This window comes from Emydura macquarii, unplaced genomic scaffold (genome assembly GCF_026122565.2).
Source record: "Emydura macquarii macquarii isolate MOO-44397 ecotype Brisbane River unplaced genomic scaffold, CSIRO-AGI_Emac_v2 contig_2422, whole genome shotgun sequence".
Classification (NCBI taxonomy): domain Eukaryota; kingdom Metazoa; phylum Chordata; order Testudines; family Chelidae; genus Emydura; species Emydura macquarii.
Window position 1 is genome coordinate 37,731,639 of NW_027132559.1, and position 21,523 is coordinate 37,753,161.

General features: G+C 42.2%; 1 protein-coding gene across 1 annotated transcript in view; it reads left to right on the forward strand.

Moving 5' to 3' along the window:
• The window catches only part of STAM (signal transducing adaptor molecule), a 73,648-nt gene extending 59,917 nt beyond the window's left edge, over window positions 1-13,731 (forward strand). Inside the window, exons 13-14 of the mRNA XM_067562313.1 lie at window positions 550-725; window positions 7,836-13,731. Of these exons, the coding sequence (XP_067418414.1) occupies window positions 550-725; window positions 7,836-8,061 (402 nt within the window). The 3' untranslated portion in view covers window positions 8,062-13,731. The remainder of the gene's footprint in view (window positions 1-549; window positions 726-7,835) is intronic.
• Window positions 13,732-21,523: the final 7,792 nt, after the last annotated feature.

Consider the following 21,523-nt stretch of genomic DNA (forward strand, 5'->3'; position numbering starts at 1 on the left):
TCCCCTCCCATTCACATAGCATCCTAATGAAGTCGTCAGCAATTACTTACATGCAAATATTGTTAGCTAAAAATAAGAAAATATTATCTTTGAATTTTTGTTTAGCAGCTGCATGCAAAGGAAAGCCAGCACCATATTGGTGGATCACAATTAGGGAGCCTCTATCCTACACTGTCTGTTCTCTGTTAAATAGTTTAAATATTTAACTTCATTCAGTGGGAAAAAACTACAGTAATTTTTATGAACTACCACAATTAAACATTTTTTTTTTTTACAGTTGATGACTGAAAGTCCTATTTGGCAGTACTGAAGTACTGGAATCTCTTTCCTTTTGAGAAAGAGCAGATTTATGGTAGAATTGTAATACTCTCTACTGTTTGTTAAAACATTATGGCAAAGTGCAAATTAGCCAAGTTGCTTTTAAATCCACAACTTTTTGTGAACAAAGACTTGAGTGACTTTTCTTTAGATTCTGAACTTGGCAATTAACTAAGTAGCAACAATATGTTCCTGTATTTTATCTCTGACCTTTTGTCTAATTTTTTTCAGGTTTACCCTGGGCAGCCTCAAAGTAGTACATATTTGGTGGCAGGGAGTGCGCAAATGGGCCATATTCAAGGCTATAATCTTCCCCAAGAGCAACTTCCTTCTCTTAACCAAGGCACGGTTCCTCAATCTGCAAGCTCAGGACTGCCTAGTCAGCCACCTCAGACATCTTATGCTAAGTAATTTTAATATTTACCTATTCTAAATAAACTTAAATTTCATTCTAATAACTAGGGCTGACTTTTAAGGGGAAATTTGTTTTTGGACAACCTTTAGTTTGGTCATAATTGACTGAACTCTGCAGTGTAGTCACTTCTACTTCGAGTGATTGCTCATATCCATTCTAATATAGGTGAGTGCACGCCACTGTGCACTGATTCACGGAACTTTTTTCCCCTTAGCAGACCCCGTAGGGTCGGCCTAGGCGCCCCCTGGAGTACCGCGCTCATGCCGCGGTATACGAGGCACCGCCAACCCTGCGGGCCCTCAGTTCCTTCTTTCCGCCCATGACGGTTACTGGAACCTCTTGCCTTCTAGCAAGTAGCATTCCCCGTTTGAACTGTTTCTTGTTGTTAGTAGTTAAGTAGTTGTTAAGGATAGATAGTTTAGCATTAGAATAGAACGTGCCCTTGGGGGCTTAGAGTCAGGCCATGCCTGGCTTTCCAGGTTTTAAAGCCTGTGCCGCTTGCGGCAAACTCTTGCTGGTGAGCGACCCCCACGATCGCTGCCTCAAATGCCTGGGGGAATAGCATCACCGTGAGAAGTGTAAAATATGTAAGGTCTTCAAGCTGCAAACTCAGAAGGAGAGGGACATCCGGCTGAAGGCCATTTTAATGGAAGCTGCGCTCTGCCTGGACTCTGAAGCGGCGTGTTCTCCTGCGGCACCAAGCAGCACCTCGGTGCAGAGAGCTCCACTGGCACCGGTGCCGAAGAAAAGGAAGCGCCAGGGCGCCGAGCGCCAGGACTCCCCTGCACTGCCTGCGCAGCCGGGGCTGAGTCAGGAGATGCACCAGCCACGGCCCGTTGAGTCCATTCCGGCACCTGCATCTCCGCACGGGGAGCCTCCCCCGACTCTTGGGGGTGGGGGAGCGCCCCTGCAGGGACGGTTGACGCCGGAGGCATTCCACACGGCACGCGCCCTAATGGCCATGCCTACGCCTCCATCCCCCCCTCGGCTGAGGGTGCAGGGACCGGTGTCCCAAGGTAAACCCACGCTGGGTGCCTCAGGTGGGTGGTTGAAACTGCAGTCGACGACCAAGTCTCCCCCCAGACATCAGAGAGGGTAGAGTGTGCCGGCTCCCCTCACAGCTCCGACTATGAGTCGTCGAGCTCCTCCTCACCGCGGCACCGAGGAAGGTCCATGGCACCAGAGGTTTCGCGCTTGAGGCGATGCCGTTCCAGATCTGCCTCATGCGATCTGCGCAGCTCCCTCACCACGGCACAGAGTCCTTCACCTCCATAGCACTGGTTTCGATCCCTGGAACGGAGTCCAGGGCAGATCCTGGTGCCGAAGGACTCAGCACCGACAGCGCAGACCACCGCGCCTCGTCACTGCTCACGCTTCTTGGAGTCGGGCTCGGCACCAAGGAGGCATGGACGGCACCGCTCCCGGTCTCTGAAAGGGAAGCGACACTGGAAGTCCTCGGCGCCGAGACGGAGGTCGTCGTCCTCCAGCTCGTTGAGCCGCACACCTACCCATCAGCACTGTTCACGACGGCACCGACGCTCCTTCAGTTCGTTGGCGTCGTCATGGGGCAGGTCCCCGGCAAAGATGGGGAGGAGCCGCCGGCACCGCTCTAGTGGCTCGGGGTCTCGCAAGGGCAAGTCCTGCTCAGAGGCACCGCAGCCGGCATCAATACCGGCACCGGGGTGGCCACAGGGACCGTGGCAGTGGCCATACTGGAGCCCATGGGGGGCACAAATGGGACTGCGTACTGTATCTGTCCCATTTTCATTAACACACCCGGTACCCCCCCCACTTTGCCAACCGACTAAGGGCCATTCCTTGGCGGAGGAATCAGACCCGGAGGAGGAATCAGACCCTGATGAGGGACTCTCCACGGGGCCCCTTCCACAATCCTCCTCCTCTTCCCCGATGAGGCGGCCGCCAGGGACCATAATGCGCCCCTCCCTGATTTCGGGGCACATCAAGAACTCCTTAAGAGGGTGGCCAGCAACCTGAGTATCGAGCTGAAGGAGCTCTCTGAGGCGGAGGACCCTCTCTTTGGGGTGGCTGGATCGGTGGACCATCCAGAGTGGCCCTGCCTGTTCATGAGCGAGTCCTTAAGCTGGCCGAGGCTCTCTGACAAACCCCTGCCTCAGTTTCCCCCACCTCCAAGGGCGCCAAGAAGAAATACTATGTGCCATCTAAGGGGTTTGAATTCCTTTACACTCCCCCAGCCCCCGGGACCCTGGTGGTTGATGCAGCCAACCAACGAGATAGGCAAGGTGGCCAGAGCACCACGCCTAAGAACAAAGATGATAAAAAACTTGATCTATTTGGCCACAAGGTATACTCCACCAGGGCCCTACAGTTACGGATTGCGAACCACCAAGCGCTCCTGGGCCACTACAGTCTGAACCTTTGGAACTCCATGCACAGGTTCGCAGAGGGATTGCCCCAGGACCAGGTGGCGGACTTTGCAACGGTTCTGGAGGAGGACATCGCGGTGGCAGGGGTGGCTTTGCAGACTGCCAGTGATGCTGCGGACACTGCCAGCAGAACCATGGCCTCTGCAATTGCCATGCAACGGTGTTCGTGGCTGCAGTCTTCTGGGCTGTCCCAGGAAGTGCAGCAGTCCATCCAGGACCTGCCCTTTGATGGGGCAGGCCTCTTCTCCGATAAAACGGATGACAAGATGCACGCCCTAAAAGATTCTAGGGCCACACTCCGGTCTTTGGGCCTGTATACCCCCCCCGGCCTCGAGGCACCAGTCTTGGCCCCAGCGCCAGGCCCAACCGCCCCCTAGGTTGCCGCCCAGGTCCTCTCAGCCCAGGAGGGGCCGTGATAGAAATAGGGGATTTGGGTGCTGCAACCACTCAGGGTCATCTGCGGCTTCCCAGCAGGGACCCTTTAAAGGGCCCAATGCCAAACGACAATTTTGATGGTGTGCCCGAGGGTGGCTCCAATACCCTTCTCGTGGATCCACTACTTCCGTTTGCGGATCAGCTCAGACCCTACTACGCCGAGTGGCAGAGTATTACATCAGACCGCTGGGTCCTCAGGGGATATGCCCTTCAGTTCATGGCCTTCCCCCTGGACCCTCCCCCCACCCTGTCCCTCTTCAGGGACTCCTCTCACGAGCAACTCCTTTTGCAGGAGGTGAATTCCCTCCTCCTCCTCGGGACTGTGGAAGCAGTCCCTCCACAGGAAATAGGGAGGGGATTCTACTCCAGGTATTTCCTCATCCCCAAGGCAAAAGGGGGCCTGAGACCCAAACTAGATCTCCGCCGTCTGAACAAGTTCATCAGGCGTCTCAGGTTTTGCATGGTTTCCCTAGCCTCCATTATCCCTACTCTGGATCCAGGAGATTGGTATGCCCCCCTCGATCTAAAGGATGTGTACTTCCATATTTCCATCCTTCCCAGGCACAGGCGCTTTCTCAGGTTTATGGTAGCTGGCTGCCATTACCAATTCTCGGCTCTGCCCTTTGGCCTCTCATTTGCCCCCAGGGTCTTTACAAAATGCATGGCAGTGATGGCGGCCCACCTGCGCCGCAGAGGGGTCTAGATCTTCCCCTACCTGGATGACTGGCTGATCCGGGGCAGGTCCAGGGCCCACGTGAGGAACAGCATGGCACTCACCTGCGTGACATGCACCAGACTGGGGCTGCTCATAAACGAGCAGAAGTCCACTCACCCCGGTGCAGCACATAGATTTCATCGGGGCCACCCTGGACGCCACTCAGGTCAGAGCCTTCCTCCCACAGCCTTGCTTCGAGGCGATGGCCGCCATAATCGACCAACTCCACAGGTCTCCCACGACAACAACCAGGCACTGCCTGCAGCTGTTGGAACACATGGCGGCCTGTACACATGGCTGGCTTGTCTCAAACTCAGGCCTCTCCAGGCGTGGTTAGCCTCGGTGTATGCACCAGCCAGGCATTCCTTGAACAGAGTGGTCACGGTCCCCACACAGGTCCTGACCTCCCTGAACTGAGAGGGGTTCCGTTCTGAGATGTGGCCCCATCGGTCACTCTCATTACTGATGCTTCGGATGTGGGGTAGGGGGCCCACATCAGCAGCGACCTGAGCACCCAGGGGCTCTGGTCGGAGGAGGAGAAGAGTCTCCATATTAACATCCGGGAGCTCAGGGCAGTCCGGCTGGCCTGCAAGGTGTTCCTCAGATTCCTGAGGGGCAGGATGGTGCAGGTCCTCACGGACAACACAGTGGCCATGTTCTATATGAACAGGCAGGGGGGAGCGCACTCCTCGGCCCTTTGCCAGGAGGCCATTCGACTTTGGGACTTTGCAGTGAGGCACGACTTCTATATATCTTCCTCTCACCTCCCCGGGGTCAGGAACGACGAGGTGGACTGCCTCAGCAGGTCGTTTCTACCCCGACACGACTGGTCGCTACACCCAGAGGTGATAACTTTTATCTTTCGTAAGTGGGGTGTTCCCCAACTTGACCTGTTTGCGTCATCCTGGAACAGGAAGTGCCCGAGGTTCTGCTCGCTCTGGGGTCGTGAGCCGGGCTCCATCTCCGACACATTCTTCATAGACTAGAAAGGGACCCTCATGTATGCGTTTCCCCCCCATCCTGCTACTGCCCAAAGCCCTCTTGAAAATCAAGAGAGACAAAGCGGACGTCATTCTGATCGCCCCAGCCTGGCCAAGGCAACACTGGTTCAGCATGTTGCTAGACTCTCCATCGCCCCGCCAGTGCCACTCCCGAGGCGTTACAACCTGCTCTCCCAGGACCAGGGTTGCCTGGTGCACCTGGACCTGGATTCCCTCCACCTGACAGCATGGAGACTCTGTGGCTGACGGAGGGAGAGAGAGCCTGCTCGGCGCAGGTCCAACAGATTTTGCTGGGCAGCAGAAAACCTTCCATTCAGGTTGTGTACTGGGCCAAGTGGAAACGGTTTACCTGTTGGGCGGAGTCCCGGGGCATCCCACCAAGCTACTCGCCAATACAGGCGCTCCTGGAGTATCTGCTCCACCTCAAGCTCCAGGGTCTAGCGCTGGCCTCCCTGAAGGTGCACCTGGTGGCCATCTCAGCCTTCCACCAGATGATGGAAGGGAGGTCATTATTTTCTCACCCAATGTCAGTTAGGTTCCTCAAAGGGGTGGAGAGGCTGTACCCGCAGGTCCGTGACCCGGTGCCTCCATGGGATTTGAACCTGGTCCTCGCCAGGCTAACAGGACCCCCATTTGAGCCCATGGCTACATGCCCACTGCTCCTCCTACCTTGGAAGGTAGCCTTCCTCGTGGCCATTACATCAGCTAGGAGGATCTCCGAGATAAGAGCCTTAACCTCGGAGCCCCCCTACACCGTCTTTTATAAAGACAAGGTGCAGTTGAGACCCCACCCGGCCTAAGGTGGTGTCCCAGTTCCATTATAACCAGGATATCTTCCTCCCCGTGTTCTTTCCAAAACCGCATGGGTTGGAGGAGGATTAGAGATGGCACTTGCTGGACGTGAGACGAGCCCTCGCCTACTACATCGAGTGGATGCGGCCGTTCCAGGAGTCGACGCAGCTGTTCGTGGCGGTGGCAGACCGGATAAAGGGCTCACCTGTCTCCACCCAGCACATCTCCGCCTGGATCACCGCTTGCATCAGGTGCTTCTATGAGCAGGCAAAGGTGCCGCTTCCAGGAGCTGTTTCAGCTCACTCAACCAGATCCCAGGCCTCGTCAGCAGCCTTCCTGGAGAAAGTGCCCCTGCAGGACATCTGCAAAGCACCTACCTGGTCGTCAATTCATACCTTTACGTCCCACTATGCCATTGTGCAGCAGGCGAGAGAGGATGCAGACTTTGGCAGGGCCGTGCTGATGAGGGCAGCTCACCAATGACTCCTACCCACCTCCAAGATATGGCTATTTAATCACCTATATTGGAATGGATATGAGCAATCACTCAAAGTAGAAAACAGGGTTACTTACCAGTAACTGTTGTTCTTCAAGATGTGTTGCTTATATCCATTCCACACCCATCCTCCGTCCCCGCTGTCAGAGTCGGCAGAAAGAAGGGACTGAGGGCCCGCAGGGTCGGCGGCGTCTCATATACCGCAGCGTGAATGCGGTACTCCAGGGGGCGCCTACGGGGTCTGCTAAGGGGAAAAAAGTTCCAGGAACCAGTGCATGGTGGCATACACTCACCTATATTTTCCAGTGTGTATTTACTGATGTTTAAATAACAAGTATTTTTAGCAATTGTATGAACTTTGTATATAAAGCATCCTTTCTGATTGTGAAACCCGTTATGTCTTGTACTCTTTACACAAGATGGATGTGAAGAAACCATGGGCATGATTGAGCTCCAAATAACTGTGTTAATTAAATATACATAGTATGCAAGACCTAGCTACATGCATGCATACTGCTGCTTTGACTGGTTTCTGGTACTTTTTAAAACACAAAATATGGTGATTGCCATTAGGGATGATTTGTTCTTCCTTTACTTCAAATACCTCACCATGTTAGTAGGTACTGATCATGTTGGAAAAGGGTTATGTGGATTTTGCAGACTCACCAAGGCTTGTCTGTTTACCAGATACAAGGGGATTGGAAGTGGGTCTCTGTAGAGGCAGCATCTAGGAAGCAACCTATACAGGAGCAAAAGTTGAGCTGGACTTAATTAACCTCAAAAAAAGAGAGTTTTTGGCTTTCTGCAGTAAGCTTGTTTTAAGCAGGTCGGAAAAGACGTCTGCCCTGAGTTATATTTTACAGTATTCATTTTTCTTTACTTAAATTACTTATTATTGGAAGACATTGTGATGTGAGAATTATATGTTGGTAAAGCTTGTATATTCTTTGCATAATGTGTATTACTGGTTACAATACGTAATCTTTTGTGAACAGAATAGAAACAGGACTTGAGTCGTGTTCTGTACAATAGAAAAAAAAAGGCATAGATTTATAATGCAGAGTTCACTGTATGGATATGAAGTTTGGGGGTGAGGAGCCAGCTGCAGGATTTTCTTTGAAGTAGAGCTCAGGAGAGATGCTTTTCTTGCATATATAATACATCCAGAGAAATAATAAAACTTGCATTAATTTTGCTGTCCTGCTAGCTTGTTTCCTACCTTCTTATTTATACAACTTTTCATTTCCCCTTCTCTCAGTGCAATGGTCAGCTCTGTTCCTGGAAACACATATTCCAACCAGGCTTCAGTGTACAGTCCACCTCCTGCTGCTGTTGATATTGCTGCTTACCAGAATGCTGGAACTAATGTGTCCCAGGTGCCAAACTATAACTTAGCATCTTCAACTCTGCCTCCACCAGCAGGCAGTCAACAACCGCCGCCAGCGCCTCAGCAACATTCTTACTCCCAGAAGGCACTACTATAGGACCCCGGACGTCTGATTCCTAATCTTCTCTAACCTCTAATAAATGCAGTTGACAATGTTATAAATTTCTTCCTTTGATCTCTTAAACATTGTTTATCCTCAGTTTATTAGGAATCTACCCTGGTGAACAGGTTCAAGGATTCAATTTGCACTGACTTTTTAGGATTTTTTTTAATTTTGCAGAGGAACAAAAGTATTTAGGACACTTAATTCCTTTTAAAAGGCCTAAAAATTGGTACAAGATTATTTATGTCTGGTAAAATTGGTTAGTCTGTGAAAACTCAAAACTAGCAAACTTTTGTGGCATAAATGTTATGTACATAATAGTGTGTGATTGCAATAGTGGCCATTTGAAATAGCTATGGTGATCATGTGAATATATTTAACACACTGTTAAAATATTTTACATTATTCTTTTAGTTTAATCATGAACAGTTGACCATATTTCAAAGTTGTACTTAGTTTTGTGAAGGATGTGATATCCTTTTGCAATGCAGGAAAAGACTTACATCTCTAGATATCATCCTTACTCTTTACATACTAAGATCTATATGTTAATTTTCAAATTTAACTACATCTAGGTTTCATTCATTGTGAATTAACTTAAGTATATCATGACTTCCTGTAGTCTCCAGATACTATTAGCTGGCATTATCTACCAAAGTAAACTAGTTAACCTTTTTAAACAATCTGGCAAGGTCACAGCAAACGATGTTTCTGTTTTAGAATATTATTTATTTAAAACAACCATTTTCAGGCTGCTAAACATATCATGGGACCATGAAACTGATCAGAATCGTACAACTTATTGTTTAAAACATATAATTTACTTTTCTATACTGGCTTTGTGTAACTAGGGTTCTGAACTGTATTCTGTGTATATTGGTGATTTACACCAAAAACAGAGAAACTGAGTTTGGATGGGAATGAATGGAATTTGTAAACTGGAACAAAAACATGAATACACTACATTATTCACGTCTCTTGTAATTATTTAGGTCATGCATGAAGAATTGTGGACTGGTATAATCACTTTGCTGAGCAAACCTTTAAATCTTTATTTTAATTCTTGTGTCCTTGCTAAGCAAAATTGGGCAGTATTCTTTCACATAACACTTCAGCCTCAATTCAACATATCTTCTTACTTTTCTAATTTTTAGTTGTCTTATGCCTTGGGTTTTTTTAAGACCTTCTCTAGTATGAATAGTTTCTCATTTCACTTTATCAAGACTCTTCATAGTTTGGTTAATATTTTAGATCACTTTACGTTCAATTCTGCAGTGATATGAACTTACACAGATTGCCTTGTGTCTCACTCTCTTGGACATGAAACTTTCTGTATGCCACTCATAAACTCAGTGAAAGGGTAACAATAATGAAGCATTTTAGAGGGGTCTAATCAATGTATTTTGTACAAAAGAGTGTTTGTTTTGATTTGTATTCTGTTGATGCATCCTAGCATCCTGTTTGTCTTTTTTTAATGCAGACCATTTGAGTAGGTAGCTTTATAGATCTCTCAGTATAAAACATACTCTTTTTTTGGTTAGTATACATGCCAGGGTTGTTCAATTTAATATGTATTCTCCATTTTAATGTATTGCTTCTGATGTTTCATTCTTGTACACATTGTACTGCTTGACTATGCAGTAATCTGAATCTGTTTCCCATGTTTATAGTTAACGTGCCATGTCTTTGGCTTTGCTATCATTAGCAAACATCAGTTGATATTTTGCCTGTGAATGTTGTCAACTAAATTGTTTGCATAAATACTAAACAAGATGGGTTGCAAATCTTAACCTCAATGTACTGTATTCCAGCTTAATTGTATGTCTTTCAGCTAGTGAAGCTACCATATTTAGCTATTTCCTATTTCTTGTATTTTCTCTCCAACAATCTAAATATTCCTATAAGCCATGACTTATTAGTAGCCAGTTAAGTTTGTGGAACTTAAGGGGGAACATAAAACAATATCTTGGAATCTTTTGTACCTTAGTGGTTTATTTATTGATGAAGGCATACAGCTAAGATTTTGAGCTATCCAGTGTGTATATTGGACAATTTATTCCAAAAGGAGAAAATTGATTTTGATGGAGAGGAGTAGAATTTCTATACAAACAAAAACCCTCTTCCAGTTCATATTTCCTTAGGCCATGATTGAAGAATATACTTAAGTAAGCCTGTGTCTAACTTTAACCATGAAGATAGTCACATTGTCATGTGCTTAAAGTGAGGCACTTAAGTAAGTGCCTTCCCAAATAAGGGCCTAAGCCTTTTATAACTATTAAGCAACAGTGGAATTCTGTGTGGCCCAGTAAAACTGGCCTCTTGCTAATAACAGATAGTATCTTTTTTGTCATAAAATCTTTAGCACATCTGGCATCTTTCATCCTTTTGTCTTCTCAGTTTAAATGTGTCCATTTTTCTCTAAAATTGTCTGTTTTGTATTAGAATTTTCATACATTGGAAAATCTAGACAAATCTGTTTTGGAAACTTTCGGTGCAAGTCTGCATTTGATCAAAACAGATATGTTTATTCTTGATATTTACTGAGCATTTACAATCTGTTTATAAGCATCTTAGATGCTCCCATCATCCATCTTATGTATCATACATATTTATCCACTTTTAAGGATTAAATCTAAAACAGCCACTGGCCAAATTCATCCCCTCCATAATTTTGCAAAACTGTTTACCAAACTGGGATCTATCTACCTAAACTCTACCAGTGTTTCCTCCAGCCTCCTAAGTTCTTGTCTTTCTCCATGCCTTTTACTATTAAAGTCATTGTTCTTTTCTAAGTTTTTTAATAACTGTTTCTGTGAATAACTCAGAATCGTATTCATATTTATATTTTGTCCTAAATGTCCACACAAATTTTGGTGTAAAACTGCAGTGCAATAATGACTGATTCAGCAGAATTAATGTCTATCCTTATCAACATCCTTATTGTCTCATATTCTTCTTCATGTCACTTGCAATATTCTTAAGTAGAATTCTAAGCTTTTGACTTGCCTGTCAAACTTAATATCCTTGAACATCTCCTAAAAGAATAACTAATACACTTCTAGATCAGACCTCTTTATAAACATGATTGTTAAGCTCACATTATACTTCTTACATTTACTATTACCTCTCACTTCTCTCTACAGTGTCCTAAATTGGTAATACTTTACTCTTCCTCTGGATAGACTTTAGTGATATCTAGTACCTGTAATATGTTGGACATCTCTATTACACTAATTCTCTTACTCAGCCTCTTTCCTTTTCTTACAAATTACTTGGCCACTGCCCTTCAGTTCAAACTTCTTCCCTCTAGTTATTTTTAATGTATTCCGCCTGTGAATCCACACTACTTGTACTACTTTGCTGTCACTCCTTCAGACTCCTAAACCAGCCATATACTATATGAAGAGCAGCTTCACGTTTCTTTGTTTGTCTTACTATGTGAATGTGAAAACAGTGAGTGTCTCTGCAGCTTCTGTAATGAAAAGTTAAAGCTGAGATTTTAAATGCCAACAAGTCAGCCTGTTTGAAAATTAGTTTCCTGCAAAAATACTATCAACCATGTTATACATTACACTATAGAAAGCTGACTCAACTTCTTGCTTTCTTTGCATGTAAATTCTCTGTAATATTAAAGTGTTTTTAAAATTTTTCTGTATCCATGCCACTATTTTAGCCTTTTCCTGAAGGACTAGTAAAACTGTTATCTGACTTTAGATAGGGTATAGTAGTAGTTTTGCTTTTTGGACCAACTGGAATGAGCTCTCAGAAATGCTTTCCATTCCCTTCAATTTATAGACATTTTGTCCATTTTTATCACGTCAGTGCACATAGGCACAACAAAAATGGCAAGAATTATTGTAAAGTATCCCAGGGAAATTGATTTTCCAGAGAAGAAAACTAAGGGATAGTCCAGACTGAAAAGATTGATACAAAAGTTTTATGGAGGAAACCGCTACCAGAGTTTGCTACTGTCTAGCTTCAGGATTGGGTCAATGAGTGCCCCTGATCATACTAGCTATATTAGTATCTTTGTATATAGGTATTTAGTGTTACCAGGTGGAATATGCATACTGTAGGCAATATAAAGTTTTAATATAGTGGAAATTAACAAAATAAAGTATAAAAGAGGCTTAGAAAACAATTATATAAAGATCACTGAATGCTTATTGAAAGCCTTGTACACTGCCCTCCACAATACAATTCCTTTTGAGGATATTACTATTGATTTCTGAACCTAAACTGAGTTTGGGTCACCAGAATTTCCCTGTATTCTATCTGTAATTGCAAATATTTCAACTTAAGTGCAAAATAGAGAACCCTGCTTGCACTGAGCTTGTTTGATTATCTGACTGAGGTTTAGCTACGATTTCTCAGTTTTCATCCAGGTGGTAGGATAATTGATTTTGGACTGGCGAATTTATTTTATTCTCCAGTTAAAGAAAAATTGTATTTCTTTAAATTCGTTCATTTGACTCAACTATTTTCACTTGTCTTTCTGTGTAGTCTTCACTTGTATATGTCTTAACCTCCTTTCCAGGCTGCTAGGTTTTACAGGCAGATGGGAGATAACCACACGTGTTACACCAGTTGCCTGACTTCAATGTACTTGCCTTCAGAGAAAGTGGCATGTATCTATTTTTAGGAGCAGAGAAACAAAATGCCTCCATTTTTTCTTGAGTTTTAGTTCACTCTTAATTTCTTTTTTCCACCTCATGCTAATTTTGCTATGAATAGTAGCAGGCAGACTCATTTTTACTGTTACTTAGTCTAAGTATAACTGACCAACTTCACAAAAGAGTTGTTCCTATTGCCTCTGTTGCAACTATTAAAATATTTTAATGCACTTTAATGCGTATACTACAAGGTACAATGTCCACAGTCAGACATGAAAAAAGGTCTTGAAATTTAACACTTTCACTTTAATATATGAAAAACACTAAAAATTGTTTTTAAAAGTTCATTGATATCTTATATTAGGCTCTTTGTGTCTGAGAAACATTCAGCTGTCTGGATTGTGAATATATACAGCTGCAGGTCCAAAGCTCATTTTCCTGATGCTGCCTCAGCCTGAAAGTGGCAGGAGATTTCTTTTCTATTCCTCTCTCCTGCATGTACTTCTGGAAAGCTGAATAATTTGTCTCTTACGGAAAAGAGAATGCTACAGTCTTCCTTGGTTTTAATAGAGTATATGCAGTAGCACAGTACTTCTTTTATTTTCAAAGTTCCATTTACTGGCATACGTACATGGATTGCTCTGTTGTGGAAGTGTGATTGAGTAAATAACACTTGGTAAAAATTCTTATTTGTTTTTGGTATGAATGCCGAATATTGAAGTCAAAGTATTTAGTACGTTTTGTTGCAGAGTTATTCTATGCATTCCACAGTTTAAAATGATCAGGAAAGAAAATATTTTGAAATGAACTAGATAGGTCTTATGACAACACACTAACTTACATTTTCCAAACTCATTTTTTTTCATGTTTCATATAGGGAGAAAATAGTATTGTTACACTACATTTTTCAGCTGTGATCAAGTTCTTTGAGTTTAAATCCAAGTAACTCACTGTATGCTGTTACTATATTTCAAGTATGCTCCATACTGTTTGTTTTCTGTAAGGGGTACGGTATAAATATTTTATGGTGATAAAGTGCAAATGAAATCAACTATATTTCTGGACATTCTGTTCATACCGCACATCGGTTTACAAGTCAATAACCAAATACTACTTGCAGCTTGACAGCCATAACTTTTATTGCCTTTATTCATGTGAAATTGTTTTTAAAAAGGAAGAAAATGTCTGGGAATAACAGGAGTGATTGTTTGCTAATGATGTTCAGAGCAAGCAAAACGTGATATGAATATGATTTTCTGCTTTAACCTCTAGATTATTGGAAAGTGTGTGTCTACACTAGGCTTTCTTGCCTAACATTTCCCACTGTTTAGCACACTCAGGTCAGCTCCACCTATGGTAGCAATGGTGGGAGCTAGTATAGATACACCTTCAGGTGCTATTACTGTTTTCTAAGCATAGTCTAATACTGTTCAAAGCAGGTCCACATAATACAGTACTTAAAATGCCTTGCAGGGCCAGTGCATTGTCTACACTAGCGTTCCCACTAGTGCTGCAAAATTATTATTACCAAAATAAGCCTAGGGTAGAAGAGGCTATTTTGACTCCAGCCTAGAATGGCAGTGACCCAAAGTAATTCACGGCTTTGCATGCTATGTGAAATAAGTTAGAGATCAATCGAATTCCTAGTGGATAAGTGTCTGTGTTGTCACATAAAATACTGTCACAGATGGATGTTTATTGGGATCCCTCTTGGCAGTCTCAGCAAAGACACTGAATTTCTGAAGGGATATTAAACTTCATGCTTTCAGTACCTGAGCCCATCTAACTGTTGGAGATCAGGCAGGACCTAGTGTGGGCTATATACCACATCTACCTACTCCAAGTCTCTTCAGCGTTCCTCTGAAACTGGCCACTGTTAGACTAGATGGACTTCAAGTCTGATCCTGTCTGGTGATACCTTTTTCCTAGAGTTGGTATGAATTTAATTAAAATGGAGAGAATACAGATTGTCCATTCAGTTCAGGGATGAAACATGTTAGGAGGTCTACTGGGAGGAGCATGACATTTATTATGCTATCGCATGCTATCCTGTATTATGTGTTTTTTCTTTGTTTTTAGATGAAGAGAGTATTTCAACTAAGAGTTCTGCGTAGAAAGCATTGTTTGAATAGTATTGAATGAAAATATGTTCCACATCGCTCAGGATCTAAGAAGATCTTCCAGTGCAAGTCTGCACTATTTTGGTAAAGTCAACATCAATCTCTGCTTAAAGAAAAAAAGCAGCAAGATATAAAATAACATAAATCCTACTAAATCAGTTTCTCATTTGAAAGGGGCAATGCGTAGTCTAAAAAAAATACGCGAAGTGTGGAGTGTCAGGAACTCTAGTTCTAATTGTGATTATGCTACTGACATGATTAATGACCTTATGCAAGTCATTTAATCTCTCTAGGCGGAGGATATTATTCCTCCAACTACTTTTGTCTTCAGTTATTGATGAACTGGCTTGTTAGATGACCTCTTCCTCATTTGAGCCTTCACAGGTCATCTTGGTTTAGAGACACAACTGAAATAGGAGGGGCAGCTACAACACTAATGGCTGAAGTCTTGTCCCAAATCTGACAGAAGACTATTTTTTAAAATCTTGCACCAATGATTTGCAGGAGAAAAAGATGTTTCTTTTCTTCCAAAAGAGCATTTGTTAAATTTCAGTCAACAGTTATTCCAATTAGTGGCCATTTTGGATAATCCAGATTATATGTGATTTCTGGTTAACATGGGTCCCCTCTCATTGTGAGAAAATGTTGTTCCTTTATGGAGAAGATAAGCAGATTCAGGCTGAAATCTCTGCTTTTGTTGATACAGAGCAATTTCTAAGTGGTACAAATACTGAATTTTGAGTTGGCCAGTGATATACTGTCTGAGATACCAGAGGTGAAAGGAATAACACTGAGACTGTCAATTTTAAATAAATAAATTGGATTAAGATTTAAAAATGTTCTAAACAGCTTTAAAAACATTTTTAGATATGGGGTCAAAATTATTCCTTTTAGAGTAAAACTTAATACTGTACTTTTAATTGCTTTAAAACATAAAAAAATAACTACCACGCAACAGCTAGTGTAGTACTTTATGCCTTGATTTTTTTTAAAAAAGACAATCAGCATGAGTCACGGTAGAGAAGTATTTTCAGGAAACCATAGGTTACTTTTCAAATAAAATATATTCTTTATTATACTCTACAGTAATGAATTAAAATGAGAATGCAAGTTTAAAAAGCTAAAACAGAATTATTGGTAAAATGCATTAAATTATTGAATAGTTATGTTTTTACTGTACAATTAGACTAAAGCCCAGATTTTTAAAGGTATTTAGGCATTGTTTTGCTTTGCAACACCTAAGTCTTATCAAAAGTCCATAGAACATAGTAACTTTTGAAAATACCTAAGCGTTGCAATACTGAATAAAGCAATGCCTAAAAACCTTTAAAAATCTGGACTTAAATTTCTTACTACACTTTTCCAATTGTAAGGCTTTATTCATTATCACTACTAGTTGGACTGACTTTTTTTACACTTGGAAACCAAATTACTAGGAAAATTTTCTGTTGAATTATGAAAGTTGTGTAGATATAAACCACAATTTCAATCCTCTTACCAGGTTTGTTACTACATATTTATGCTGCACTCAGTATAAGACTATTTTAGTTATTTTGATTACGCCATTTCTGTATCACAGCTATCCTGTACAATACATAAATTACATTGCTACATTTATAGGCATTAAGCATTTAAAAAATGCAACTTTTCACAATACTTTAAATGGTTTCCTTTGGAAAAGGGTGTGTTAGAGTGTGTTGTGATGATAAAGGCATTCTCAATAGCAACTTTAATCTTCCTAATATGTTAGCCTGGACTTGCTTATAGCCAAACTCTGTGGTAGGTCATATAAAGAAATAGCTTCCATTCAAGTGTAATCTGATAAATGTGTTTTTAACTTTTACTTCTTTCTCTGCATTTTTGTAAAATATGCTGTTACTAATCTCTGATTTTATTTCTACACTTGCTTGTTTGTGCTGGGAGTTTCTGTAATGAGGTAAAGGAAGTTTCACTTCTTGACTTCAGGTATTTGTAGTTAAAGGTCAGCAATGGAATCTAAATACAGTTAATTGAGGAAGTGCACACTGAGTTTTCAACAATCATGGGATAGAACATTAATCACTTTTTTCGCTTAACTTCTTCTTGAGATTTCTCAGGGGGAAACTGTCCACTCCATATCTCAGTTTGTTTATTTCAGATTCAAAATTCAACCTTTAATTACACCCACACAATATGGGTCTCCTAGACAAAGACTTAGCCTAACTTCTGCCAACCTTTTGGATGGAGAGAGCTACCATTTTGTCCCATTCAATCTCCTACCCCTTGCACATCCTGACCCAATAATTTCCCTTTATTTTTTTCTAACAATCTCTTACCCTTCATATTCTCTCTGTTTGCTCTTGCCCTAATCCCTCATTCTGCAGCCCAGCATCTCCCAGAGTTCTGAGACATATGAGCTGTCTCTGTAGTGGTTCAGTGTTATAGCCTGCCTGAACTTCTGCATCCATGACAGCAGTCTGTGGTGGCTTGCTTTGCCTCCCACTCATTCCCCCCCCCCCCCCCCCATCTTTGACTTTTAAAATGGCTTTGAACAGTAGTAAGCCATTTAAGATCTCTTCTCTGCGGTTAGGTAATTGGCAGCATGATAGTTTCATCTGCCACTGTGGCATCTCTCTTTGGGCATACCTTTGCCTCTCTACTCAACATGGTAGATCAGACCCACAAACACCAGGCTAAATGTGAAGCAGGCAGCTCTTCAGGGGCTAGTTACACTCTGCCTTTGCACACACAGCCAACCCTTGCACTGCCATAGCACATGACTTGGAGTCAGATCAGCATGGCAGGGCATCCCTTGCCTTGTGGAACCATACCTTCAATTCAGAAAGGCCTGTTTAACAGCTTTTAAGCGTCGCACAGCAGGCCAATGACAAGGAGAACACCATTCAGGTACAACTGCAAACTATCTTGATGTGAAGAAAAGATAGGAAGAATAGTATGATACCAATATGCTCCATCAGAAGCTCTTTAATGACCTGAAAATAAAAAATGAATCGTACAAAAAGTGGAAATATGGCCAGATTGCCAAGGAGAAGTACCAAAGAATAGCACAACTGTGTAGGGACAATATCAGAAAGGCTAAGGGGTGAAGTGAGTTACACCTCGACATTAAAACAAATCAGTAAGGAGAGGTTCTTTTAAATGCAGTAGGAGCAAGAGAAAGACAAAGGGAAGTGCATGTCCTCTATTTAGTGGGAAAGGAGAGCTAATAATTGATGATACCAAGAAGGTTGAGATTTTTAATGCCTATTTTGCTTCTGTCCCAGAGAACTGGAGAAGGGCATACATAGTACCTATCTTTATAAAGAGGAACAAAGAGGACCATCAGCCTAACTTTGATAAGTGGAAAGACTCTGGAATAAATTATTAAACAATCAAATTGTAATTGTGGATAACAAGGTGCTTATTCTAATTTCCTTCTTTGACAGGGTCTCACTGGTAAATGTGATAGAGCTTGATTTTAGTAAGGTTTTTGACACAGTCCCACATGATGTTCTCATAAGAAAACTAGGGAAATGCAATTTAGATTAAATTACTAGAGGGTGGGTGCACAACTAGCTGAAAGACTGTACTCAGAGTAGTTACCAACAGTTCATTGTCAAACTGAGTGGTTATATGTAGTGGGGGTCATTCCTGGGTCCAGTACTATTCAACATTTTCATTAATAACTTGGATAGTGGAGTGAAGAGTATGCTTATAAAATTTGCAGATTGCAAGCACTTTGGAAGACAGGTTTAGAATTAAAAAATACCTTGACAAACTGGAGAATTGGTCTGAATTCAGCTAAATGAAATTCAATAAAAACCAGGAAGGAAAGGAGGAGGATTCAGAGAAGAGCCACGAGAATGATTAAAAGATTAGAAAACATGTCTTACAGACTCATATACTCAGGTCAGAAGGGACCAATAGTCTGACCTTCGGCACAATGCAGGCCACAGAACCTCACCCACCCACTCCTGTAATACACCTCTAATCTACGACTGAGTTATTAAAGTCCTCAAATCATGGTTTAAAGATTTTAAGATACAGAGAATCCATCAGCAAGTGAGCCATGCTACAGAGGAAGGTGAAAAACCCCCAGAGCCTTTGCCAGTCTGCCTTGGAGGAAAATTTCTTCCCGACCCCAAATATGACTATCAGTTAAACCTTGAGCATGTGGGCAAGTCTCATCAGCCAGATACCCAAGAAAGAATTCTCTGTAATAATTCAGAACCCACCCTATCTAACATCCCTTCACAGGCCATTGGCATATCACCAGTAGTCAAAGATCAGGCAATTGCCAAACTAGGCTATCCCATCATACCATCCCCTTCATAACTTTATCAAGCTGAGTTTTGAAGTCAGTTAGGTTTTTGGAAGGCTATTCCAGAATTTCACTTCTCTGATGGTTAGAAAACTGCATCTAATTTCAAGTTTAAACTTCCTGATAGCCAGTTTATATCCATTAGTTCTTGTGTCCACTTTGACTCTGAACTTAAATAATTCCTCTCCCTCCCTTGTATTTATCCCTCTGATGTATTTATAGAGAGCAATCATATCTCCCCTCAACCTTCTTTTGGTTAGACTAAACTGTTGCAGCTGAGACATAAACAAGCCAAACTCTTTGGGTCTTATGTCTTATAGTGATTGAGCTCTTTGAGTCTATTATTTATCTTAACAAAGACCCAGCCTGGCCACAGTCACATAAGGACTCCTGCAAAGTGGATGAAAAGTGTCAAAAAATTCAGGAAATACAAAATGTATAAGAGAGATTCATCCTAAGACTTAGACTTCACTTCCTCTAATGAGGGGAGAGATCTTTCTGATTTGGTCTTAGAGCAGAACAAATAGCAGGAAAAACAAGAAGTGTTCTCTTCTCGCTTCCTTTCTCCCTCAACCCCAAATTTATTTTTATGACATCCACTATCCAGATCAATGGGGTTTTTAAATGAGAAGCCACTGGGTAAATCTCAGCCTGAGAAAGCAATCGCTCCTTCACACTTCCTTGAAGAGATAGTAAGGGAAGAATGCCCTGACCAGGGGAAGTGTATAGGTGGGCACAGATTTTAAAAGATGCAAGAACCAACACTTTTAGAGAAGAGGATCACACAGATATTAAAGATAGATGCTGCTGTGGCAAAATTAGCAAAAGATACGTTAATTACCCAAGGACATAACAGATAATAAGGTGGAAGCCACCCTCAGTAGCAATTTTAAGGCTTCCCAGCAGTTCTCAGAGTGTCCCTGGTCACTATCTGCTTTTGACAGAGCAACCATGTCCTGCCTTGATGACCTATAGGCCCTACACAACAAGGATCAGCTGGACTTACAGGTCCATTCTTAAAACAACAACCCTGGCAACAGCTTTTGTTGCAGATGCCTCAATGGATGCAATGCAGTTTTCAGCTAAGACCACACTATCCAGTTCAGTAGTCAGGTACCATCTCTGTTTATATCCCTGGATCATAGATGGTCACTCCACACATATTTTATACACCTTCAAATTCACAGGTTTCTCCTATTCAGAAAAATATTGGATGAGATAGTGGCAGATGACACCTCCAAACTGAAGCAGTCCCCTCCTATCTTCATCCAGTCCTTCAAGAAACTATTACAATGCCAACAGCATAGAAATATGCCCATCATCCATTCTCTTCACAGAAGTACCAAAGAAAGTATAGTAGATATTCCAGAGGAAAACGGTGAAACTGTGCATCGGACAGCAAAACCGGAGGTTGTAGCAATACCTCTCAGAGCTAAGTATGACAAAGAAAGACTGTCACAGGCCCAATCTGAGTCTGGAAAGCAGAATATCCCACTTTTCAATGGACAAGTGGGTGTAAGAGGTAGTGAGCCTTGATTGCTCTCTTGAATGAAGGGTTCCACTCCATGACTTCTTCATCCAATCACCCTTATTCAGCAATCCTACCAAACACAAGTTTAGATTGCATGAGATCTCACATTCTGAGGTCAAAAAAGACTATTGTGATCACCTTGTCTGACCTCCTGTATTATACATGCCATAGAGCTTTCCCAAAATAATTCTTCGAGTGTATCATTTAGGGAAAAAAAATTAATTTTGCTTTAAAAATTGTCAGTATGAAGAATCTACTTCAATCCTTGGTAAATTGTTCCAATGGTTAATTACACTCACTGTTAGGAATGTATGAATAGAAATAGTTCCCTAAAAAGAAAGATTCTTAGTAGAGTTTGTCAACAATAAGAATTTCCATTCCCTGGGAAATTCCAACTTCTTGAAATTTCCTTTTCTCCCAAATCAGAATGAGAAATCAAGATTTCAAAATTTCTGAAAAAAGTTGTTTTGGAAATTTTGAAATGACCATATCGAAGCACTATGTTTCAATTTTTATCATTTTGACTTTTATATTATTTATAATTGTAAAAATGATAAAGTTGAAATGAGGCACTTCAACCTTAATAAAACAAAGCACTTCAATACTATTTTGCTGAAAATTTCAATGAAATCAATATAATTCTGCAAAACATTTTGATTTAATTAAATCAGCATTTTCCAATGGAAAACTGTTCTGTTGGATTTTTTTTTTTTTTACTAACTCTACTTCTTAGGTCTATTCTCCCTATTCTTCATCTTCCAGGAATACACTGAGGTGTGGTTTGGAGGTGAGGGGCTCAAATGGCTCAAAAAATGAAAGAAGAAAACGAGGTTTCAGATGGAAACCCTAGCCTTAGCAGGCAGCATCTCTTGTTGCCTTTCTTTAGCAGACC